Raw genomic sequence first — 26,883 nt, forward strand, 5'->3', positions numbered from 1 at the left:
CAAGCTTAATGATGAGCTTGGAGGGTACTATGATATTGAATGTTGAGCTATAGTCAATAAACGGCATTCTTACATAGGTATTCCTCTTGTCCAGATGGGATAGGGCAGAGGATCAAGGGAAAGGTGAACAGAGCAAAATACAGAGAGATCCTTGATGAAAACCTGCTCCAGAGCACTCAGGACATCAGACTGGGGCGAAAGTTCACCTTCCAACAGGATAACGACCCTAAGCACACAGCCAAGACAACACAGGAGTGGCTTCGGGACAAGTCTCTGAATGTTCTTGAGTGGCCCAGCCTGAGCTCTGACTTGAACCCTATCTAACATCTCCAGAGAGACCTGAAAATAGCTGTGTAGCAACGTTCCCCTTCCAATCTGACAGAGTTTGAGGATCTGCAGAGGAATGGGAGAAACTCCCCAAATACAGGTGTTACCAAGCTTGTAGCGTCATACCCAAGTAGACTCAAACCTGGAATCGCTGCCAAACGTGCTTCAACAAAGTACTGAGTAAAGGGTCTGAATACTCACGTAAATGTAATTTCATTTTTTTTTTTAAGAAATGTACTTTGTCATTATGTGGTATTATGTGTAGATTGAGGGAGGGAGGGGACAATGTAATACATTTAAGAATAAGGCTGTAACATAACAAAATGTGGAAAAAGTCCAGGGGTCTGAATACTTTCCCGAATGCACTGTATGTGATTTATATATATATAATAAAAACAGGTACATTATGTAATTTAACTGTCTATTTTATTCTAGGAAAATTATGAACAAAAATTACAATTCATCACTGTTCACAGCAGCTGATATTTTCATTGTCGAGCCTGTTTCTGTGGTTGAAATAGTAGCCACAAATGTTGTGTTGACGTTGTTTGATTGGTAATGTTCATAAAACCATACTGAAATGGCAATTGCTACTCTGAGAAAAAGTTAGGATTATATTTTACAAAAAAAATTGATTGGTGCCAAAATGCCAAACAATTAATGTTACAGCAATATTGTTCATATCTAACATTCAGAATTCTGAAAAGAATAGGTTAAAAAGGTTCATTAATTTAATTAAAATCTAATAGATATTCTATATTTTTTCACTTCACATTCCATGGGTTTATGTGAGAAATACTGAGAGTCATAACAAATAATTGGAGTGCCTAGCTAGGAGAAACAGTAGGCCAGCTGAACATGACTCAACTCAAGCACAGGCGGACAGAGCTTCCCATGCTTTACTGTATTCCTACTAGTAACAAGTCAACTTAAAATATGCCTGGGCTATGTTCAACACCGCTGAACAGTTGGTTTAAAAACAGACAATAGTCAACTGTTGCATCTGGTTGTGGAGCTTCGTCAAGAAAAGAGAAACAAACCATTAATTACCAACACTGGGCACAACGATGTCATCCAGAACAGGGTTTGATGTTGAATGTTCCCCAAATTTCAGTAGATTTTTCAACAAATGCTGATTGGGTTATCAAATGTGTTAGTCAAAAAAAGAAAAGATTTGTCAAAGCAATTAGACTAGGCACTGACTGCTTGACTGGCACCCATCTGGATCAAGCCAATCAGGGATGACGTGGTGCCCATAAGTCCAACTAGCCAATTTGGAAAGCGTCCTGCCCAGAGGAAACCAGGGGGCATCCAATGAATGGCATTACTCAGATCTGCCATGCTGCTGAGAATACTGAGGACCTCCCCTTGCACCTGCCTCCGGAGCTGAGACCTGCTGGCAACAGTTCCGTCACTGGAGAGAGACAAATCAAACCCAAGATACGTTTATATACACTCATTGGTTTAGCAACACATGTATCTAGTATCCTTACCTGAAATGTCCTCCCAATTGATGTGATGAATACGCATTGGGAACGTCAAGATTCCATCAATATATTTTACGCAATGGAACACAGTCATTGACACACACACACACACACACACACACACACACACAGAGACAACACAAGTAAACTGATTCAGTTTTGACCCGACTTACCTACTGTCGCCTCGTGTTGACTTCCTTAACTTCTTCCGCAGCAGCATGACAACCCTCATAGACCTAGAATGAGAAGTGTGTATGGTGAAGAACACCTGCTTATAGCCATTCTACATGCCTCCCACTATCACTGAGTGTTTCAAATCCTGTCCAAAGCAATAGGCTACATTCGAAGGAAAGCTCCATGCCAAAATCTGTACTGTAAGTATGCCAATGTAATCTCATCCACCAGCCAGCTCCAAACTGAACCACTCTCTACAGTAGAAATTGAGCCTGGGAACAAGGATAATAGCAACTTTTAGTACTTTGGCCATATGCCAAATAGGCTAGCAGCATTGTAACTTTCACTAATTGAAGAGTGCCTCAGATTTGTTATGTAGTATGAAACCATCAGTGGAGAAATATTCTTACCTGAAAACGCCTAAAAGCAGAGATATTCCCCAGAGTATACCGCTTAGTAGCCACCATTTGTCAGACTTAGCACTGATGATCTTGGCATCGGCAGCCCACGCTATATGTTCACAAGGGTAATACAACTGGTCAGCCATATTATTCAGCACAGACATCCAGCGCAGTGCAGAATCTTCTTCCTGGAGAGAGGGACATGCATGTCAATCTAAAGAAAGTGTCAATTCTATTCTAAGTCTCTGGCCCTCAATCTCTCACTACGGGAATCTGGCTTTAATTAGTTTCAATTGTGTGTTGACACTGACATGCTTTGATATTGAAGTGGGGCTATTGCCATGTCTTGAGTCACAGATGATGGCTGGCTATGTCATTTCAGAAACGTTTCATACAGGGCATTTCTGGTCATAGAAATAGACCAGGGTTTCCCAAACTCAGTCCCCCAAGGTGTGCACATTTTGTTTTTTGACCTAGCACTGCACAGCTGATTCAAATAATCATCATAGCTAATCATCAAGCTTTGTACATTTGAATCAGCTGTGTAGTGTTAGGGCAAAAACCAAAACATGCACCCCTAGGGGTCCAGAGGACCGAGATTGGGAAACGCTGCTATAGTCTCATTGCTCACCCCGGCTCCAAGACCATAGCTTTGTGAATATGTGAGCATGGAGAGGTCATCGAAGAGTCGAAGTACAGTCCGACAGTGGCTTAGCTGTGCAGAGAACAGTAGGAGGCTCTTTCCAAGCTGTGCGGATGACAGCCCTGGCTTCTCAGACAGAACCCCACCAACCAGCTGGGACCCATAGCACAGTGTCCTTATCTGCCCACAAATATCCCACATAACACAAGGCCATTCTATTAGGAAGAATGTGGTGGTATGCATGTTCATTTAAAATAGGGCAATGACTCAACATTTGTCATATTTAAAATGAAATAGCTGAATGTTTTGGTGGGACACTTACCACTTTATCTCTTCCTCTGTACGACTCAAGCACATTCACAAGCGACTCCAATGAATTTTGCATTATGTAAACACACTAGTAGCGGTCTGCAAGTCAGGTGTACACAGCTCTGTTCACTCGAATGGAAATCAAATTGATCCTGCCGGTGTTGACTGCAACGTCAAAGCAATGACTGTGAGTCAAAGTAACAAAGATCTGTAAATGCACGTGACAGATGTCATCTTTTTCAGCTCGAAGATCCACACGAAATTGTGTGAAATAGTACCAAAAACAGGTTTCCTCTACAATCTGTGACACAGAAAAAATGGTGTTGTACTTTGAACAGGAAGTGTTCAATGATATATTTACAACATGCAGGCAGTAGTAATAGATCACATATTCAAAGATGCAATGCGCTTGTGAAAAAAACGGAAAAAGTGGGTAGCTTTTGATAATAAATTCCATGGGAATGTCAATAAATGTGTCATCTTTTTAAATCCTTCTTCTAATTCTCGGGAGGATAATTGTTTTGAGTACACTAATAGAATATTAATAATACACAAAATACAACTGGCAAAAAAGTATTTATTATTCAAACTCATCTCAAGAAGCCCAGCCATGAACAAAGCATAGTGTATTAAATAGTCCTACAAGCAAATTCGAGCAAACAACAGTCATGCCATGATTGTTTCAATTCTTAGGACATGTGTGTTTGTGTGTCTCCCTGTGCGTGTGTGTCTCCCTGGAAGACAAGCATTAAATTGTCAGTCCAGGATTGGTGATCCATGTTGGTCAGGAAAGGAAAAAGGTTTCAGTGGATGGTGTGATCATAGACATTGTCATTGTCATAGATATCTGTAAGGAGGAGAGAGGAGGTCAAGAAAGGGGTTAACTACTTGTACTTTTACTACTTTGCATATATACTGAACAAAACTATAAACGCAACATGCAACAATTTCAATGATTTTACTGAGTTACAGTTCATATCAGCAAATCAGTCAATTGAAATAAATAAATTAGGCGATAATCTATGGATTTCACATGACTGTGCAGGGGTGCTTTAGGCCCACCCACTAGGGAGCCAGGTCCAGCCAATCAGAATGAGGTTTCCCCACAAAAGGGCGTTATTACAGACGGAATTTCTCCTCAGTTTCACCCTTACAAAAAAAGATTGCAGTTTTGAAACTACAGTAAAGGTGCAGTAACTGCAGTTGACTGTGGTATTTTGGATGCAGTAACTGCAGAATAACTGCAGTTCACTGCAGTTGAATTGCAGTTGAACTGAAGTTATACTGCAGTTACACTGCAAAATTACTGCAGTTAAAAAAACAGTGTTATTTTGGACACAGTATTTTCCTGCATATTGCAGTCATATTGCACTCTAACTACAGTTATACTGCAATGTGCTGCAGTTATACTACACTCTGACTGCAATATGTTTTCATAAGGGCATCAGCTGTCCAGGTGGCTGGTCTCAGATGATCCTGCAAGTGAAGAAGCCGGATGTGAAGGTCCTGGGCTTGCGTGGTTACACGTGGTCTGCGGTTGTGAGGCCGGTTGTACATACTGCCAAATTCTCTAAAACGACGTTGAAGGTGGCTTATGGTAGAGAAATGAACATTCAATTCTGTGACAACAGCTCTGGTGCATATTCCTGCAGTCAGCATGCCAAATACACAATCCCTAAAAACTTGAGACATCTGTGGCATTGTGATGTGTGACACAACTGCACATTTTAGAGTGACCTTTTATTGTACCCCAGCACAAGGTGCACCTGTGTAATGATCCTGCTGTTTGGTCAGCTTCTTGATATGCCACACCTGTCATGTGGATGCATTATTGTCGTAGAAAGGCAGAGATGTAAACAAATTTGTGCACAAAATTGGAGAGATATAAGCTTTTTGTACATATGGAACATTTCTGGGATCTTTAATTTTAGCTCATGAAACATGGTACCAACATTTTACATGTTGCATTTATATTTTTGATCAGTATATATTACATGAGCTCATCTGGGGTCTGTGACTCCTGATGTTGTGTCCCAAAGCTAGATTCATAATATCACTTCAGAGTCTAAATATAAATGTATTTACAGTAAGCATAATTAATTAAAAATAACTTACCGTTAATATGATCAACATCGTCGTAAATATCCTCCCCTTCCCTGAAAAGGAATATTGAAAACCATATTAACCAAAACATTATGACACAGTTGTCAGCAGTAAATTATGATACCAGTGACTAACAGAGACTATGGCTATTCTGAATCGATATTCTACCAATAATTGTGTTGAATAAATATATCTGATCACTTGGCGACATAGCTGATGCATGCTGGACTGTCCATTAATCACGGTACTCCATTCTGCTTGTTTATGTTTATCTGTCGGCCCCAGCCGCACTCAGGCTCTGTGTGTAGTTAATCCGACACTCCCTGCCTAGTCAACGCCATTTTACCTGCTGTTGTTGTGCTAGCTGATTAGCTGTTGTTGTCTCACCTACTGTTTTAGCTACTGTTTTAGCTAGCTCTCCCAATTCAACACCTGTGATTACTGTATGCCTCGCTGTATGTCTCTCTCAAATGTCAATATGCCTTGTATACTGTTGTTCAGGTTAGTTATCATTGTTTTAGTTTACAATGGAGCCCCTAGTTCCACTCTTCATACCCCTGATACCTTCTTTGTCCCACCACCCACACATGCGGTGACCTCACCCATTACAACCAGCATGTCCAGTGATACAACCTCTCTCATCATCACCCAGTGCCTGGGCTTACCTCCGCTGTACCCGCACCCCACCATACCCCTGTCTGCGCATTATGCACAGAATATATTCTACCATGCCCAGAAATCTGCTCCTTTTATTCTCTGTCCCCAACGCTCTAGGCGACCAGTTTTTATAGCCTTTAGCCGTACCCTCATTCTACTCCTCCTCTGTTCCGCGGGTGATGTGGAGGTAAACCCAGGCCCTGCATGTCCCCAGGCACCCTCATTTGTTGACTTCTGTGATCGAAAAAGCCTTGGTTTTATGCATGTCAACATCAGAAGCCTCCTCCCTAAGTTTGTTTTACTCACTGCTTTAGCACACTCTGCTAACCCTGATGTTCTTGCCATGTCTGAATCCTGGCTCAGGAAGGCCACCAAAAATTCTGAGATTTCCATACCCAACTATAACATTTTCCGTCAAGATAGAACTGCCAAAGGGGGAGGAGTTGCAGTCTACTGCAGAAATAACCTGCAAAGTAATGTCATACTTTCCAGGTCCATACCCAAACAGTTCGAACTACTAATTTTGAAAATTACTCTCTCCAGAAATAAGTCTCTCACTGTTTCCGCCTGCTACCGACCCCCCTCAGCTCCCAGCTGTGCCCTGGACACCATTTGTGAACTGATCGCCCCCCATCTAGCTTCAGAGTTTGTTCTGTTAGGTGACCTAAACTGGGATATGCTTAACACTCCGGCAGTCCTACAATCTAAGCGAGATGCCCTCAATCTCACACAAATCATCAAGGAACCCACCAGGTACAACCCTAAATCTGTAAACAAGGGCACCCTCATAGACGTCATCCTGACCAACTGGCCCTCCAAATACACCTCCGCTGTCTTCAACCAGGATCTCAGGGATCACTGCCTCATTGCCTGTATCCGCTACGGAGCCGCAGTCAAACGACCACCCCTCATCACTGTCAAACGCTCCCTAAAACACTTCTGTGAGCAGGCCTTTCTAATCGACCTGGCCCGGGTATCCTGGAAGGACATTGACCTCATCCCGTCAGTTGAGGATGCCTGGTCATTCTTTAAAAGTAACTTCCTCACCATTTTAGATAAGCATGCTCCGTTCAAAAAATGCAGAACTAAGAAAAGATATAGCCCTTGGTTGACTCCAGACCTGACTGCCCTCGACCAGCACAAAAACATCCTGAGGTGGACTGCAATAGCATCGAATAGTCCCCGCGATATGCAACTGTTCAGGGAAGTCAGGAACCAATACACGCAGTCAGTCAGGAAAGCTAAGGCCAGTTTCTTCAGGCAGAAATTTGCATCCTGTAGCTCCAACTCCAAAAGGTTCTGGGACACTGTGAAGTCCACGGAGAACAAGAGCAATCCAGATAGCAGATGTTCTGAAAGAGCTGCAAAACCTGGACCCGTACAAATCAGCTGGGCTTGACAATCTGGACCCTCTATTTCTGAAACTATCCGCCGCCATTGTCGCAACCCCTATTACCAGCCTGTTCAACCTCTCTTTCATATCGTCTGAGATCCCCAAGGATTGGAAAGCTGCCGCAGTCATCCCCCTCTTCAAAGGGGGAGACACCCTGGACCCAAACTGTTTACAGACCTATATCCATCCTGCCCTGCCTATCTAAGGTCTTCGAAAGCCAAGTCAACAAACAGGTCACTGAACATCTCGAATCCCACCGTACCTTCTCCACTGTGCAATCTGGTTTCCGAGCCGGTCACGGGTGCACCTCAGCCACGCTCAAGGTACTAAACGATATCATAACCGCCATCGATAAAAGACAGTACTGTGCAGCCGTCGTCATCGACCTGGCCAAGGCTTTCGACTCTGTCAATCACCATATTCTTATCGGCAGACTCAGTAGCCTCGGTTTTTCGGATGACTGCCTTGCCTGGTTCACCAACTACTTTGCAGACAGAGTTCAGTGTGTCAAATCGGAGGGCATGCTGTCCGGTCCTCTGGCAGTCTCTATGGGGGTGCCACAGGGTTCAATCCTCGGGCCGACTCTTTTGTCTGTATATATGAATGATGTTGCTCTTGCTGCGGGCAATTCCCTGATCCACCTCTACGCAGACGACACCATTCTATATACTTCCGGCCTGTCCTTGGACACTGTGCTATCTAACCTCCAAACGAGCTTCAATGCCATACAACACTCCTTCCGTGGCCTCCAACTGCTCTCAAACGCTAGTAAAACCAAATGTATGCTTTTCAACCGTTCGCTGCCTTCACCCAGCCTGACCAGCATCACCACCCTGTATGGTTCCGACCTTGAATATGTGGACATCTATAAGTACCTAGGTGTCTGGCTCAACTGTAAACTCTCCTTCCAGACTCATATCAAACATCTCCAATCGAAAATCAAATCTAGAGTCAGCTTTCTATTCCGCAACAAAGCCTCCTTCACTCACGCCGCCGAACTTACCCTAGTAAAACTGACTATCCTACCGATCCTCGACTTCGGCGATGTCATCTACAAAATTGCTTCCAACACTCTACTCAGTAAACTGGATGCAGTTTATCACAGTGCCATCCGTTTTGTCACTAAAGCACCTTATACCACCCACCACTGCGACCTGTATGCTCTAGTCGGCTGGCCCTCGCTACATATTCGTCGCCAGACCCACTGGCTCCAGGTCATCTACAAGTCCATGCTAGGTAAAGCTCCGCATTATCTCAGTTCACTGTTCACGATGGCAACACCCATCCGTAGCACGCGCTCCAGCAGGTGTATCTCACTGATCATCCCTAAAGCCAACACCTCATTAGGCCGCATTTCGTTCCAGTTCTCTGCTGCCTGTGACTGGAACGAATTGCAAAATTCGCTGAAGTTGGAGACTTTTATCTCCCACACCAACTTCAAACATCTGCTATCTGAGCAGCTAACCGATCGCTGCAGCTGTACATCGTCTATCGGTACATAGCCCACCCATTTTTACCTACCTCATCCCCATACTGTTTTTATTTATTTACTTTTCTGCTCTTTTGCACACCAATATCTCTACCTGTACATGACCATCTGATAATTTATCACTCCAGTGTTAATCTGCAAAATTGTAATTATTCGCCTACCTCCTCATGCCTTTTGCACACAATGTATATAGACTCCCCTTTTTTTCTACTGTGTTATTGACTTGTTAATTGTTTACACCATGTGTAACTCTGTGTTGTCTGTTTACACTGCTATGCTTTATCTTGGCCAGGTCGCAGTTGCAAATGAGAACTTGTTCTCAACTAGCCTACCTGGTTAAATAAAGGTGAAATAAAATAAAAATAAATACAAGAAACCTACGCCTGAAGAAGAACAACCCTGGGCACATATCCATCTGTGAGAGAATGAAAATTAATGAACAATTAAAATAATGACACTCATGCTGACAAAAGTAATCAAAACAGGGAATTTTCTGCAATCTTTAGTTGATTAGGCTGTAGCCTAATCAAATATACAACGGACTTTTACAGAAACTTTTCACAAGAGGGCGATGTATTCACATACATTTCCCCTGCTCATTGCGACACAGGGCTTTCTTGTCACTGGTGAGTTGAATTATCTCCAGGATCTCTCCTTGAACCACAGCTAGATCCTTCCCTCCTGATTTCTTGATGCTTGTGTCAACCATCATGCAGTGTAACACCTTAATCGGTCCCTCAAACTGACAGAACAAAATAAAAGTGATGTTTATTTTTTCATATGACTTGGTAATGTCATTTTATTAGGCGACTAGTGATTGTGCTTTCAGAGTAATGTGTGCACATGAATTGCGGTAAAAGCCTTTTTTTTTACTAACAGTTCAACAGATATGCAAAAAGAGCAAGCTAAGATTTACCTTAAATTTTTTTCTGAACTCTTGTTCATCTTTCTCCAGTTTCTTGCTCATTTTTGGATGTAGACTGGAACATAAAGACAAACATGTCCTTTTTTGTCTGATCACAAAAGTAGTTTTTGTCCTCTTTTAGTAGCCAACTTTCTTATTTATGCTTTCTTTTTGTTAGCCATTAGCAACTACTTTATTTATAGACAGTGCAATACATGCTCTATGCAACAGACAAGTTAAACCATATACAAGCTTTGATTTTCATTTTTTAAGTAAACATACAGGCCAAAGTTGGCAAGCTATTAAAGCAACACCACACTATGAAAAACCCCAGACAGAGGAAGGCATTTGACTTACTCTCCTGTGTATCGGAAAGGTACAAAAATGATAATAATTGAATTCAAAGACATTGTATATGAGGAATACCTTATTTCAGGAGGTGGAAGGGGGAAGTCATTGTTTATTCCTTGCACATCATCGTAGTCATCTTGAGAGAGAGAGAGAGAAACAGAGAGAGAGAGAGAAACAGAGAGAGAGAGAGAGAAACAGAGAGAAACAGAGAGAAACAGTAACATAAGCATACTACATGAACAACTTAATGGAAAACGGTCATTCACAGCTCCACTTACCCTCCTCTTGAGTCATGCTGCTGTAAGAGAGAAACATATCAATCATATCAATCACTTGCATTCAGGTTACACTGTTTCAATTACCGACAAAGTTAAAGCAATATGGTATATTTGTGCTTGCGAGAGCTACCTGTTCATGTTATGTGAGGAGTCGACATCATAATAAATGTCATTGTCCTCAAAAGAGACGGGAGGTGGAGGTGGTGGTGGTGGCAGTGAGGGGTCAGGTGCTCTGGACAGTTTGAGTTTACGTTTCACTTCCTCATAGTCCACATCCACACATGTGTTAATGATGTAGCCATCTGCAAAGTAACACTTCATTACTGGTTTTTGGTAGCTTTAGGTACATGAAATGTGTGGTTTTCAGCATTGTCAAAGAAAATATGGACCAAGTATAAAATATGGAACACATATTGAATTGTTTAGGGACAGATCAAAATTTACTGGAGTGGGGGGTGGGGCTTGTCCAACTCCAGGTGTCATAAAAAAAAAATGTACCCCCTCCCCAATGTAAATGTTTTTTTCCCCTTGTACTGTAAAAAAATATATACACTGCCTCACTCCTCATAAAATGAACTCTAAAATAATGATTAATTGTATCATCCCCAAGGCAATATAAATGTCATTAACTGTATAAGGAATAAGTGAGGTGAGCCAGCAAAAAATATATATATACACAGTTGAAGTTGGAAGTTTACATACACCTTAGCCAAATACATTTAAACTCAGTTTTTCACAATTCCTGACATTTAATCCTCGTTAAAAAAATCCCTGTCTTAGGTCAGTTAGGATCACCACTTTATTTTAAGAATGTAAAATGTCAGAATAATAGCAGAGAGGATGAGTTATTTCAGCTTTTATTTCTTTCATCACATTCCCAGTGGGTCAGAAGTTAACATACACCCAATTAGTATTTGGTAACATTGTCTTTAAATTTTTCAACTTGGGTCAAATGTTTCAGGTAGCCTTCCACAAGCTTCCCACAGTAAGTTGGGTGAATTCTGGCCCATTCCTCCTGACAGGGCTAGTGTAACTGAGTCAGGTTTGTAGGCCTCTTTGCTCACACACACTTTTTCAGTTCTGTCCACATATTTTCAATGGGATTGAGGTCAGGGCTGTGTGATGGCCATTCCAATACCTTGACTTTGTTGTCCTTAAGCCATTTTGCCACAACTTTGGAAGTATGCTTGGGGTCATTGTCCATTTGGAAGACCAATTTGCGACCAAGCTTTAACTTCCTGACTGATGTCTTGAGATTTTGCTTCAATATATCCACATAATTTTTCTTCCTCATGATGCAATCTATTTTGTGAAGGGCACCAGTCCCTCCTGCAACAAAGCACTCCCACAACATGATGCTACCACCCCTGTGCTTCACGGTCGGGATGGTGTTCTTCGGCTTGCAAGCCTCCCCCTTTTTCCTCCAAACGTAATGATGGTCATTATGGCCAAACAGTTCTATTTTTGTTTCATCACACCAGATGACCTTTCTCCAAAAAGTACAATCTTTGTCTCCATGTGCAGTTGCAAACCGTAGTCTGGCTTTTTTTATGACAGTTTTGGAGCAGTGGCTTCTTCCTTGCTGAGCGGCCATTCAGGTTATGACGATATAGGACTTGTTTTACTGTGGACATAGATACTTTAGTACCCGTTTCCTCCAGCATCTGCACATGGTCCCTTGGTCTGGGATTGATTTGCACTTTCGCACAAAAGTACGTTCATCTCTAGGAGACAGAACGCGTCTCCTTCCTGAGCAGTATGACGGCTGCATTGTCCCATGGTGTTTATTCTTGTGTACTATTGTTTGTACAGATGAATGTGGTACCTTCAGGTGTTTGGACATTTTCCAAGTTGTTTAAGGGCACAGTTAACTTAGTGTATGTTAACTTCTGACCTACTGGAATTGTGATACAGTGAATTATAAGTGAAATAATCTGTCTGTAAACAATTGTTGGAAAAATTGTCATGCACAAAGTAGATGTCCTAACCGACTTGCCAAACTATAGTTTGTGAACAAGAAATGTGTGGAGCAGTTGAAAAACAACTTTTAATGACTCCAACCTAAATGTAGGTTAACTTCCTACTTCAACTGTATATATAGAATAAAATAAAAGTTGAACGTCCAGATCAACTTAAAGCATCTACGAAATTAGTTTTACAGTGACACAATTCGAAAGGAAGACTACAGCTGAATTGTTTCCTTTTACTGTTTGTGATTCACAAATGATTATTCCCATGATTTGATTAACTGCGATTTAACCAAACCCCCAACTACTACAATGGCGAAGCACAGCATTCGGTTAGTGAAAAATTATTGTTAAAAATAATCAATTGATATGAATTAAAAGAATCACTATTTTAGTTTTCACTATTTTGACAAATGTGAAGAGGGAATCCGTTTATACAGTCAATTAAATTTGTAGTCTAAACAAGATCAATACGATAGGAGACACGCAGATCAAAAAGCTATCAGCTATTCCTCTATGTTCTTGTAGATTTATATGGAAAATGTGTGCAGATTTGAATGATTTTATGTGAAGTATGATTGCTAGTTAACCTATTACCAATCTGTGCAAATTATCCACCTACCACTATCGTCACTATGTATAGATGGGCAAGATAGAGTTGACTGTATACTAGGCGCGCAGAAAAGCGTAGTGCTTAAGGAAAGTACCAAAACACCTTAATAAGGGGGGCGCATTCAAGCAGATGAGGAAATGTGGCTATATGATGTGCAAGTAGAGGTACTGGGGTGCAGAAGAGCAAAAAAATAACAACATGAAGATGAGGTAGTTGGGTGGGCTATTTACAGATGGGCTGTGTACAGGTGCAGTAATCGGTAAACTGCTCTGACAGCTGATGCTTAAAGTTAGTGAGCTCCAGCTTCAGTGACTTTTGCAATTTTTTCCAGTCATTGGCAGCAGAGAACTGGAAGGAAAGGCGGCCAAAGAGGTGTTGGCTTTCGGGATGACTAGTGAAATATACCTTGCTGGAGCGTGTGCTACGGGTGGGAGTTGCTATGGTGACCAGTGAGCTGAGATAAGGCAGTGCTTTACGTAGCAAAGACTTATAGATGACCTGGAGCCAGTGGGTTTGGCGATGGATATGTAGTGAGGGCCAGCCAACGAGAGCATACAGGTCGCAGTGGTGGGTTGTATATGGGGCTTTGGTAACAAAACGGATGGCACTGTGATAGACTACATCCAATTTGCTGAGTACAGTGTTGGAGGCTATTTTGTAAATGACATCGCCGAAGTCAAGGATCGGTAGGATAGTCAGTTTTACGAGGGTATGTTTGGCAGCATGAGTGAATGATGCTTTTTGTGAAATAGGAAGCCGATTCTAGATTTCATTTTAGATTGGAGATGCTTAATGTGAGTCTGAAAGGAGAATTTACAGTCTAACCAGACACCTAGGTAACAAGCAAAAAAATACGCTCCCTGTGCCCATTTTTAAAAATCACACAACCCTCCACAAATCAAAAAAATAAGATAGACAACCCCCCCCCCTATTTTGGACCAGCCACCTCACCCCATTAAATGTAGAACCGTCCCTTAGTTCTATAGAACTTAACAGTGGTTTACTTACAGGTGCCAGTCTGTGTGCGGGCTAGCCACATGCCCCCAGGATTGTTCTCAACCCGTAAGATCTCCACACTGTCTCCCTGCCGAACAGTTAGATCCTGCTTGCCCCCCTGCCAGTCATGTCGAACCCTGGCCATGTGAAGGACCTCTATGTCCCCAGTCCCCAGCTGTGGAAGGGTACAAATAAACACAGAGGGTTGTAAAGTGGTGTTTTTAGACTGCAGAGATTAATGAGATTTATGTTCTGCATGTGAGATTACATTACTGTACATCTATACTTGGCAAAACACCATATGTAAAAGGCTCACAGAGATGTATTACAGGTGTGTTCCAGAATTCCCAACCTGGTCTCAGACGTAGCATAGTAAACGTAAATCCGGGACACTTAAATTAGTATGATATGTTACGTTTGGTATGGTTACATAAGACAGATGGCTAATTAAGGCATTTTAGTTAATTAGCAACTTTTTAACTACTTACTACTTTTTAGCTTTGCATTTACTTAGCATGTTAGCTAACCCTAACACTAACCTTAACCCTTTTAGCTAACCCTTCCCCTAACCCTAACCTTAAACCTTTAACCTAACTTCTAAACTTAACCCTAACCTTCACCTTAACCCCTAGCCTAGCTAACGTTAGCCAGCTAGCTAACGTTTGCCACCTAGCTAGAACATATCATACATTTTGCAAATTCGTAATATAATGTACATTTTGCAAATTTGTAACATATATGAATTGTAATTTGCAACATATCATACGAAATGGGTGATAGACATCCACATATAAATACATACCATACGAAACATAACATATCATACTAAATGGAGTGTCTTGGATTTACATACAGAATAATGAGAAATGCTCTGAGACCAGGCTGCAGCACCATATCCAAAACCTTGGTATCAAATGTAGCAAGTGTGTTATGACAAACATTACTGTTTGGGGGGATTTATGGATTTGTTAGCGCATGGAAATGTGGCAAATCACCTTGAATTTCTTTCTGTATTTGTTTTCCCTTTCCAGTATTTCCTTTTGTTCTCTCCTCTCCTGCTCTTTCTGCCGGCTCAACTCTTTCTGTTTATTCTTATCAGAACTTGTGGTTTTCACCTCCTCTTGGTTGCCTCTGAGATGGCAAAAGACAGAGATGGCAAAATAAATTAACGGGTCAGTGATTATTTGAAGTGGACAGCTATTACGCCAATATAAACACATTTTAACAGATATGTGAGTATCCAAGTCTTTTTTATTATTATTAGCCTTGTGATATTGGCTGTTTAAAGTATGCCGTGCCAGACATTGAGTTGTCTACTTGTAAGACAAGCATAAACCCAAGATACCACGTACTCTATGTAGGCAGGGGATCAAAGTTGTATTTCAATACTATACTTACTTATCAATCATATCATAGACCTCACTTTCATCGCTCCCCTGCAGCCAGGAATAAGAACATAAATGTCATGAAAAGCATGTGTATCAAGAACAGTATTTCAGAAATAATTCAAAAGCAGTGTTCTGCATTGATGGTCACTGATGGTAAACATGTATTCTTTCACCTTATCTATTTGTGAAGAACTATTTTCATTCCAGGAGTCTGTAGGTGAAATAGCAGAAAATATAATTCATGTCATGCATGAACAAGCAATGAACATGTAAAATACATACATTATGGGATGATGGATTGAGAAACTATTTGTGTATATAATTCAAGCTTTCACATAAATCATACATTCACGATTTAAGAGTCATCATGATTCAGTCCTAAATTCACAATAGCTAGTGAATCTCTTGCATGTGTTCATGGTAATATAGTAGTTATTTTCAGACATACCACTCTTGTCCCAGCTCCCTGGGTGTTTTGGGTTTGGGGGTGGGGGAGGTGGTTTTACATCTAGGCCTAGGCCTATGTCATCATATTCCCCCTGGTCATCCTCAGAATGTCTAACAAAACAACAGGAATCAGAGGGAAAAATACTTAAGTGAAAAATGTGGCTTTTTTGTTCCTGTAAATCCAGTTGCCTACAGAGTAATTACAATTTGTGTTCATACTATCACTCAACACTTGACATTTCAAGTGAGCACACTCACACAGGGGTACACTGCCGTGGTAGGCTGCTGGGCTTGGTTGGGAGTCTTGAGGGGCCAGACAGACTGACTATCCCTGGAAGAGACTTACTGCTGCCACCTGAGGAAAAGAAACAACCTGCACTGTACGTCTACAGTAGGTCTTCACCAACTAATTCAATATTAACATATATATTGAAGGGCAATGCTCTGCACCAGCAGCAGCAGTCTGAGAATTTCTTTTGATCATTCATTTCTTACAGAAGATACTGTTCCGCATGTATACAGTAGGTCATTCAAAAATACTTTTTAGAGAGAGACGTGTTGAGGTTTTAACTAGTAACTAGATAAAGCACACTGCATATTATACAATTATATATTATACAGGTTGCAAGTGAACAGATACCTTTCTTGAGTCATTATGGTGCTTACAGTAAATGCGGTCTTCACCAACCATCATCCAGGATTAAGACCACACATAGTATAAATGTATTCAAAACAGTCAGTTTTCCATTTTACACTTGTACGGAAGGGGGGCTTTTTCAAAGGAAAGGCCTAGATTAAGGTCAGACCCACACTAGCCGACACCCGCATAATGGTTGTTTTGGCGGTGTCAGAGGTGGAACTGCATTAGAGCTGTCAAATCCACAAGCGGCTCCCGGCATTATACCTAAAGAGGAAATTGCCATTGGCTGCATGAAGTCGCATTAAGAGAAATCCCATGCAGCCTTGTTTACAAGTTCGAACAGTGGAATAGGAGTTGTAATTACTCCTCGATTAGGCTGATAGAAATCCTTATTATTTAGTTTAAAGATTTTCAATTTGGGTGTCATTATTTCTATATAACCTACACTTTCTAGTTCTAATGCGATTAGGAAAGGTGTGGCTTTGTGACACGGGCCACACGAGCAGACGCTGTGATTCGACAGCTCTAAAGCAGTTACACCTCGCCTGGTTGACGCAACCCAGGTGACTCACAGCGCAGGGAGAGCTGTGACCACATTGGTCTGGAAAGGAGGCTGTTTGCTAATGCAATATTCGCTCAGAAATTGTGCAACGGGTTTAATTTGTTCTCTCAAATACGCTTTTTCCCTGTGGGTTTGAGGTGTGTGTGGCTGTGCTTTTGGGTGTTTGATTGAGATAGACAGAGGAAACCCAACACAGCCCCTCCTTTCCTTATCGACACATTGTGCCAACAACATCAGAGTCATACCAGACTGGTCGAGAGAAAGAGAGTTACAGTGCGTTCAGAAAGTATTCACAACCCTTGACTTTTTCCCACATTTTGTTGCGTTACAAAGTGGGATTTAAATGGATGTAATTACATTTTTTTTGTCAACGATCCACACAAAATACTATGTAATGTCAAAGTGGAAGAAAAATTCTAACATTTAAAGAAAATGTTTTTGGAAAATAAAACACCAATATACTGTATCTTTATTAGATAAGTATTCAACCCCCTGAGTTAGAATACTTATCATGTTAGAATCACCTGTGGCAGCGATTACAGCTGTGAGTGTTTCTGGGTAAGTCTCTAGGAGTTTTGCACACCTGGATTGTACAATGTTCGCCCATTATTATTATAAAAAGTCTTCAAGCTGTCAAGTAAGTTGTTGATCCTTGTTAGAAAGTATTTTTTAAGTCTTGCCATAGATTTTCAAACCGATTTAAGTCAAAACTGTAGCTAAGCCACTCCGGAACATTCAATGTCATCTTGGTAAGCAACTCCAGTGTAGATTTGGCCTTGTGTTTTAGGTTATTGTCCTGCTGAAAGGTGAATTTGTCTCACAGTGTCTGTTGGATTTTGCCTGTGCTTAGCTCTATTCCATTTATTTTTATCCCAAAATTATTTTTCTTTAAAAAAAGTCCTTGCAGATGAAAAGCATACCCATAACATGATGCAGCCACTGCCATGCTTGAAAATATTAAGCGTGGTACTCACTGTTGTGTTGTGTTTGATTTGGTGACATATCGCTTTGTATTCAGGACAAAATGTAATTTCTTTGCTACATTTTTTGCAGCATTATTTAAGCGACTTGCTGCAAGCAGGATGCATGTTTTGGAATATTTTTATTCTGTTACAGGCTTCCTTCTTTTCACTCTATCATTTAGGTTAGTATTGTGGAGTAACAAAACTAAATTGTCTGTATCTTTGTTGTGACTGGGTGTATTGATACACCACCCAAAGCCTAAATAATAACTTCACCATGCTCAAAGGGATATTTTTTATTACACATCTACCAATTGGTTCCTTTCTTTGTGAGGCATCGAAAAACCTCCCGGATCTTTGTGGTTGAATGTGTGCTTGAAATTACTCGATGAGGTAGTCATTCAAAAATAATGTTAACCACTATTATTGAACAGAGTCCATGCAGTTTACAATGTGATTTGTTAAGCACATTTTTACTCCTGAACTTGTTTAGGCTTGCCATAACAATGGGGTTGAACACTTATTGACTTAAGACATTTTAGCTTTTTATTTTTTATTACACTGAACAAAAATATAAATGCAACATGCAACAATTTCAAAGATTTTACTCAGTTACAGTTCATATAAGGGAATCAGTCAATTGAAATACATTCATTAGGCCCTAATCTATGGATTTCACTTGACTGGGAATACAGATATGCAACTGTTGGTCACAGACACCTTAGGGGCGTGGATTAGAAAACCAGTTAGTATCTGGTGTGACCACCATTTGCCTCATGCAGTGCGACACATCTCCTTCACATAGAATTGATCAGGCTGTTGATTGTGGAATGTTGTACCACTCCTCTTCAATGGCTATGCGAAGTTGCTGGATATTGGCAGCAACTGGAACACACTGTTGTGCAAGTCGATCCAGAGCATCCCAAACATGCTCAACAGGTGACATATCTAGTGAGTAGGCAGGCCATGGAAAAACTGGGACATTTTAAGCTACGAGGAATTGTGAAATCAAATCAAATTTTATTGGTCACATACACATGGTTAGCAGATATTATTGCGAGTGTAGCGAAATGCTTGTAAATTGTGTACAGGTATTTGCGACATGGGGCTGTGGATTATCATGCTGAAACATGAGATGATTGCTGCAGATGAATGGCATGACAATGGGCCTCAGGATCTCTTCACGGTGTCTCTGTGCATTCAAATTGCAATTGATAAAATGCAATTGCATTCGATGTCCGTAGCACAGCAATTGCTAATAACCCATCTGCAACCGCTGATAAAGTGAAAATCTGAGGCTTGCACCCAACCCTAACCTGCAAATATAGAAAAAATGCGCAATGTGCTAGTCAAAGACAGCAGAACAATTCTTTGACAGGAGGTGCAGGATTTTTTTTTGCCTGATTGAAATATGTTTCTGCTTAACTGACTTGCCTAGTTAAATAAGAAACATATATATGTCGTCCTAGAAGACTAAATAAACCTTTGCTCAACAGAATAATATCATAGATCAATAGAATGAATGCTTCAATAAAGTTGACGTCAGTAAAGTTTTCTGTCATCTTTCATGGAGCAAAGACGTTTAGGGACTGGGGAGAAAATACAGTAACGCAAAAAAAACGGAAATATTTCCTGTGCAAAATGTCTAAATTATATCAGTTTGACTGGTTGTAAGGGGGGGAAAGCGAAAAAAAAGTGCAAGTGACCCATCTGATAAGATTTCAGTTCATCTTCAATGCATATTTTATGTGGTTAAAATACTATCAGCTTTAAAGATGCTTTTATGATTAAGAGAGCACCTCTACAGATGGTATCTAATTAAGCATTGCATTCTCTCAAGATGCAGAAATAAATAAATCATATTTCTTCACTCCTGTTCCCAAGTCCAAATTTCGCCTACTTTTGGTGTATCGTTTTACTGCAAGAAATGCTTAATTCTGCAGGAGTTATTATTAAGGATATGTGAGAGGTTATTCAGTTTCAATTTAACCAATCTAAACAGTAGGCTACAGTTCCCTTGACATGCCATAGGCCAATTAAATAGTCCACAAATGTTGAAGTCTCGTCTTGTGACTGTCGAATGTGTATAGTGTCTCACAATCATCACACATAACATAACAGGTGTTGTGCCGAAAATCTCCTCCCTGCCAGAATCCCCCCCCCCCCTTCGCGTTCTTCATTGCTGCGACTTGCTTGCGAGTTGAGATTTCTGCTCTTCACTCCGTTGTCAGTTTAGGCTACATTTCACTGACCTTAGTAACAGAAAGCATTTTTGTCTGCAGTTTTCGGTTTGTATATTTGTTTCAAGTGTATGTGGCGGTTCTAACTTGTACGGCGCCCTGGGCCAACGTCCGCGTCCGCGCCCGTCCACACCCGGGGGCACCGGGGGCGGCTGCCCATGTCGCCCGTACCTAAATCCGCTACTGAATTTTGTATTTGTCTTTAGATAAATCTCTTTGCCAAAATTCGTCATCACTCTCAGTTCTTATTCGACTAGTATTTTTGAAAGTGTAAGGATAATAATTCAGCCATAATTGTTTTGAAATGTTTATTGCTTACCAGCATTTTACTCCCTCCTCTATGTTTAATATAACACACATACATTAATTATTAATTTTGGTTGCCTATCCTGACATGAAGTTTGTTCTGTAGAAAGTATTTGACTGATGTGTGTCACAGAAAGTATTTAACTCCAGCCACAAAATTAAGGAAATTAGACGGGGGAGGGATTCTGGCAGGGGGGAGATTTTCGGCACAACACCGGCACTGCTATCATCCTCTTTTGCAACTTCACAAAATATTATCCAAACATTACTTCTCTGGCCCTCCCTACACTTTATTTTAAACTCTCCTTTCGCAGCTTTTGTCTTATTGCATTAAACTTTGACAATGTCCTTTAAAAAAAAATCTCCCTTAACTTTTTCTGCCTGTTCCCAAAAACATTATTTGTCGATTGGCTGAGTATGCTATTTGGCGAGTGTACCGTTAAGCCCTAAAGTTTCGATTTACACCATGCCCAAACCAAACGTGTGCCTGAATACATGTGTGTCATTGTGCTCAAATTGATTTTGTCCCCCCACACCAAAGATCAGGACACACAGGTTGAAATATCAAAACAAACTCTTAACCAATTATATTAATTTGGGGACAGCTCGAAAGCATTAAACATTTAAGGCATTTTAGCTAGCTTGCTGTTGCTAGCTAATTTGTCCTGGGATGTAAACATTGAGTTGTTATTTTACCTGAAATGCACAAGGTCCTCTACTCCGACAATTAATCCACACATTCAACGCTCAACCGAATTGTTTCTAGTTCTCTCTCCTCCTCCTCCCAGGCTTTTTCCTTCTTTGGATTTTATATGGCGATTGGCAACTAACTTTCATAATAAGGTGTATTACCATAACTGACCTCAGTTCATCTTTCAATCGCCCACGTGGGTATAACCAATGAGGAGATGGCACGTGGGTATATGCTTCTAAAAGCCAATGAGGAGATTGGAGAGACAGGGCTTGCAGCGCATTCCGTGCCACAAATAGAATCAACTTCTATTTTAGAGCCTGGCAATGAAGTTGCTCGTTGGCACGACGCAACCAGTGTGGTCAGCATGTTATACACTAATACCCTAAAATAATGAACGACAAACCTCAATGTAGCCTATATAAATTGCACAATAATGATACATTTCTTGATTTTTCTAAAAGGTATTGTTTCTATTTATTCAACCAGCCCGCCACCCACCCCTTCAGCCAATATTCAATGACCCCTAAACCCATGCGCCCCGTGGATGTAACCATGGGGACTACGGGTTATAAGTCAACCCGCGCATCGCTACTGCCCATACCATAACCCCACCCCCACCATTCTTTTTACAATGTTGAAATCAGAAAACCGCTCGCCCACAAGACGCCATACAATTGAAAACGGGATTCATCCGTGAAGAGCACACTTCTCCAGCGAAGGTGAGCATTTACCTGCTGAAATCGGTTACAATGCTGAACTGCAGTAAGGTCTACCCTGGTGAGACTGTAATGATCATGTTGTTTAATCAGCTTCTTGATATGCCACACCTGTGAGTGGTGGATGGATTATCTTGGCAGAGGAGAAATGCTCACTAACAGGGATGTGAACACATTTGTGCACTAGATTTGAGAGAAATAAGCCTTTTGTACATATGGAACATTTCTGGGATATTTTATTTCAGCTTATTAAACATAGGACCAACACTTTACATGCAGCATATATATTTTTGTTCAGTATAATCTCAAATGTTCTTCAAACAAGATTCCACTTTGACATTATGGGTTATTGCGTGTAGATCACAATCAATTTAAAAAGAAGCCTGTAAAAAGCAAAAGGGTGTGAATACTTTCTGAAGGCACTGTAGGTGTTAGCCAAACTAAGTTACACCTCCGACACCGCCAAAACACCAGCTATGCGGGTGTCGGCTATCGCCGGTGACCGCTTGATCTGATCTAGGCCCAAGCTGCTTACCTTCAGTCTTCCTTAACCCTGGGCGCCCTGCAAGGTGTGGTGCCCTGGTGTTTCTCTGATGGGCCTGCAGGTTGACGTGGGGGGTCGTCTGGGCTTTATGGGTCTGGAGCCCTCAGAGGGCAGGGTCCTTCTCAGGGGGGTTACCTCCGTCAGACTCCTCTGGCTGGGTAGGGAGGGGGGCGCTGGCTTGGAAGGGGCGGTGGGTACTCCCTTGTGCGTTAGCATCATATTCTGCAGGCGCTCTCCTGTGACCCTCACCTTCCCTAGCCTGTCAGTGTCTGAGGGTGGGGGTAGAGGTCGGGGCGGCTCCTTGGTGGCTCCATGGGGGCGGTGTGATGGTGGAGGGCGGGGGAAGACACCATGAGGCTTGGGGATGGTGGATATGCCCTCCAGTTCAGCCCATACAGGTCGTGGTGGTAGTCTCTGAAGGTCGGGTGTGGAGCTTGATCCAGAAAGTGGTGGTGTGGGAACCGTAGGCATCAGTTTATGTCGGACCCCTCCATTTGCTGTAACACCGGCATCTGCCAACAACGGGCCTCCTCTACCAAATCCTGGCAGTGGAGATTTTGGAGAAGTACTATCTTGGCTACCTGCCATGTCAGCCTTGGCATGGAACCTGGCCCTCAACGCACGAACATCCACATTCTCCCCCTAACACAGATACAGCAAGGTGAGAATGTGGCTCAGTTTGTAAGCAGGAAGTTAGCAAAATAGCAAAAACAAGTGCAACCACCCCCACACACACATTTCTCTTTCTTCACACACCAATACTGAGGCATCATTCAAATGAGGGAATACACACGTCAAATCACTAGCGGTTCCTGATCCTAGCATCATTACTACCACTAAATGACACTATAGGCTCAATAAATTACTTGCTCTGACCAATATAAAGTCTCTCTCAAGCACCAGAGTGAAAATACAGGTACAAGTCTTTCTGAATGTGCTAGTGTCAGAGAAAGCTGATAAAACTGAAAGCTATTATTTTCTTTGAGACACAGAGAGATATTTCAATAGATGTGTGAATAGTGTTCTCTGAGGCACATTTGACATGTTAGGTGCAACCAAACCAAATGTCACATGCAAGTGAAACTACCAAAGAGCCAGTAAGGGAAGATGTTCTGAGATAGAGGTCATGGCACAGTAATCAATTAGGTCAGATTGTCACAGACAGTGCACTTTTATGATCAATGCTACTTCTCTGAAAAGTTTAGAAAAACCCACACTCAAAAATTATTACTTCAAGAGTAAAGGTCTTTGCTGAATAAAGAGTTAAAAGAATAAAACAATGAAGAGAAACAGGAAGTAACTACAACCACACACCTATTCACCTCTGTATCACTCTGCAATGGTTGCCATAGAAAATGCAGTAGCAGTCTTAAATGGGCCAATGAGGTGCATGCTTTGCTAGAGATATTTTTCTTGTGACACACAGAGGAAATAAGAAAGACCTGTCTGTGGACCACAACAGATGGAGTCTATCTAGCATTGTTCTCAAGCACTTGCTTACTCAAAACAGAACTGCATGCCCTTTAACATGATCATTGACTCCAGAACTTTCCAAAATTGTCAAAGAGTTCACATGAGTTATTAACATATAGTTTGTTTATGGCATAGGTGTATGAAGGCTAAAGGAAAATGTGATACCAAATAACAAAACACAGATGAAACAAATATCTAATCTAATAGGAGAGAAAGTGTGTGGATCCATTGTGTGTGGTATGCTGAGTGTTAATAATTAACTGGTTATAACAGTGATCAATAATTCCCTGACTGAATCACCACTTCTTACACAGAGAAATAACAACCAATCAAATAGCTCGAGTGCAATGTTTAAATGTTCAACTTAATTGAGACATTTACAAACTGAAAATATTATTTCCAGACTATATCCTGATGATCAATTCAAACTAGTCCCTTGAAATAACATTATTCAAGACAATATTTCGTTTTTAGGTACTTAAATCTAGGCTAATTATTTTCACATCTTCAGCATTTAAGTTTGTACATTTTCGTTGAATCTAAACAAAAATGTATTAACATTTTGTTGAATTGGAGAACAGTGAAATCAATCATGTCCAGTCTAATAACAAGTGATTATTGGGTCTCATAAGAGTAGATGTGAAAGTCACTCTTCAACCAAAAAAGATTGGGGTTGAACATATGGTTTATAGATGCTCGAGTCATTGACATTTCATTTCACGCATGTATTTGTAGAAGCGCAAAAAATGCGACCTCAAATAAGAAACGCGACCTGTTAGATAGAACACGGGCTACAAAGTTGTTATAGCCTAATTTCTATATATATATATGCTGTTTAATATTCATCGTTTGCATGTTTTTCCTGTGTCGTTTCAACAATATTTAAGTGATACTTTACCATCTTTGTCCGTTTGGAGTTTAACTTAAATGTAGATGAAAATGAAGTGATCCATGTTGAACTGTGTCATTCAAGGATGCTGCGCGACAATGTTCCGTTTGTTACACAATGGATATCTCCAATGCTAAATCAGGAAATAGGTGGGGCGGGTGACAAACGGCTACTGTAAGAGTTCATTTATATCTGAAGGTTACTTATAGGCTATGGATTTTTATTATGAAATGCATGTGAAACAGTCATTTATTTAAAAAAAAACTGTCTTTCGATTTGATTACCATTTACGAAGCTTCTGTTCCATTAGTAGGCCTCATACCATTTAATCAAAATTGGAGGTGAGATACTCATAACTGTATTTCACCTTCATTACTTGATAAAAAAATCTGACAAACATGATTTATGAGCACCCATCATTATGAGATCCACAACATGCATGGATTTCACTTTCTGGAACATAAACAACCACTTTACCTTGTTTACATGAATGGAGAAAGTATAAAATTCAGATTTGTCTGACATTCATGGGCATTCTCAGAATTGTGAACAAGTTCGGTTATGAGATCCCTCCAAAACGAAAGTACTTTAATGTCATTTTCATACAGCTTACTTATTCAGCTAATAAGCTTATTCACAAAAAGTTGTAAAGACTACTGAATAACCTACAAATAGAATTGCCGTTGAGCTGAAATTCACAAATGTACAACATGATCAAAAAGCAATGTAAAACCGTACCCTAGAAACAGATTCACACTATAATGGTTTGTGTACAGTATATTTATTTTTATTTAACCAGGTAGGCTAGTTGAGAACAAGTTCTCATTTGCAACTGCGACCTGGCCAAGATAAAGCGTAGCAATTCGACACATACAACACAGAGTTACACATGGAATAAACAAAACATACAGTCAATAATACAGTAGAACAAAAGAAAACAAAAAGTCTATACAGTGGGGCAAAAAAGTATTCAGTCAGCCATCAATTGTGCAAGTTCTCCCACTTAAAAAGATGAGAGAGGCCTGTAATTTTCATCATGTAAATAAATAAAAAAATCCTACAATGTGATTTTCTGGATTTTTTTCCCTCGTTTTGTCTGTCATAGTTGAAGTGTACCTATGATGAAAATTACAGGCCTCTCATCTTTTTAAGTGGGAGAACTTGCACAATTGGTGGCTGACTAAATACTTTTTTGCCCCACTGTATACAGTGAGTGCAAATGAGTTAAGTTAAGGAAATAAATAGGCCATGGTGGCCAAGAAATTACAATATAGCAATTAAACACTGGAATGGTAGATCGGCAGAAGATGAATGTGCAGGTAGAGATACTGGGGTGCAAAGGAGCAAAATAAAATAATAAATACCAGTATGGGGATGAGGTAGGTAGATAGATGGGCTGTTCACAGATGGGCTATGTACAGCTGCAGTGATCTGTAAGCTGCTCTGACAGCTGTTGCTTAAAGCTAGTGAGGGAGACGTGAGTCTCCAGCTTCAGAGATGTTTGCAATTCGTTCCAGTCATGGGCACCAGAGAACTGGAAGGAAAGACGACCAAAGGAGGAATTGGCTTTGGGGGTGACCAGTGAGATATACCTGCTGGAGCGCGTGCTACGAGTGGGTGCTGCTATGGTGACCAGTGAGCTGAGATAAGGCGGGGCTTTACCTAGCAGAGACTTGTAGATAACCTGTAGCCAGTGGGTTTGGCAACAAGTATGAAGCGAGGGCCAACTAACGAGAGTGTACAGGTCGAAATGGTGGGAAGTGTATGGGGCTTTGGTGACAAAACGGATGGCACTGTGATAGACTGCATCCAGTTTGTTGAGTAGAGTGTTGGAGGCTATGTAGATGACGTCGCCGAAGTCGAGGATAGGTAGGATGGTCAGTTTTACGAGGGCATGTTTGGCAGCATGAGTGGAGGATGCTTTTTTGCG

The 26,883-nt window shown here is 41.0% G+C and overlaps 2 protein-coding genes across 2 annotated transcripts; both read right to left on the reverse strand.

Moving 5' to 3' along the window:
• Nucleotides 1–732: 732 nt before the first annotated feature.
• pex11g (peroxisomal biogenesis factor 11 gamma) lies at nucleotides 733–3,691 on the reverse strand. Its single transcript, XM_064952349.1, has 5 exons — nucleotides 3,355–3,691; nucleotides 3,021–3,212; nucleotides 2,399–2,577; nucleotides 1,988–2,050; nucleotides 733–1,741 (listed from the first exon to the last, which is right to left on the reverse strand). The coding sequence occupies exons 1-5, from the start codon at nucleotides 3,415–3,417 to the stop codon at nucleotides 1,519–1,521; spliced, it is 720 nt and encodes a 239-aa protein (XP_064808421.1). The 5' UTR covers nucleotides 3,418–3,691; the 3' UTR covers nucleotides 733–1,518.
• A 209-nt stretch (nucleotides 3,692–3,900) lies between these two features.
• si:ch73-40i7.2 (FYN-binding protein 1) lies at nucleotides 3,901–25,073 on the reverse strand. The gene is made up of 16 exons (XM_064952808.1): nucleotides 24,963–25,073; nucleotides 22,600–23,233; nucleotides 16,186–16,282; nucleotides 15,929–16,038; nucleotides 15,654–15,691; nucleotides 15,491–15,528; nucleotides 15,088–15,223; nucleotides 14,105–14,267; nucleotides 10,647–10,818; nucleotides 10,517–10,536; nucleotides 10,314–10,374; nucleotides 9,900–9,963; nucleotides 9,569–9,725; nucleotides 9,365–9,398; nucleotides 5,457–5,497; nucleotides 3,901–4,188 (listed from the first exon to the last, which is right to left on the reverse strand). Exons 1-16 carry the CDS (start codon nucleotides 24,963–24,965, stop codon nucleotides 4,145–4,147), a joined length of 1,812 nt encoding a protein of 603 aa, XP_064808880.1. The 5' UTR covers nucleotides 24,966–25,073; the 3' UTR covers nucleotides 3,901–4,144.
• Between the last annotated feature and the right edge of the window lie 1,810 nt (nucleotides 25,074–26,883).

This window comes from Oncorhynchus masou, chromosome 31, assembly GCF_036934945.1.
Source record: "Oncorhynchus masou masou isolate Uvic2021 chromosome 31, UVic_Omas_1.1, whole genome shotgun sequence".
Lineage (NCBI taxonomy): Eukaryota > Metazoa > Chordata > Actinopteri > Salmoniformes > Salmonidae > Oncorhynchus > Oncorhynchus masou.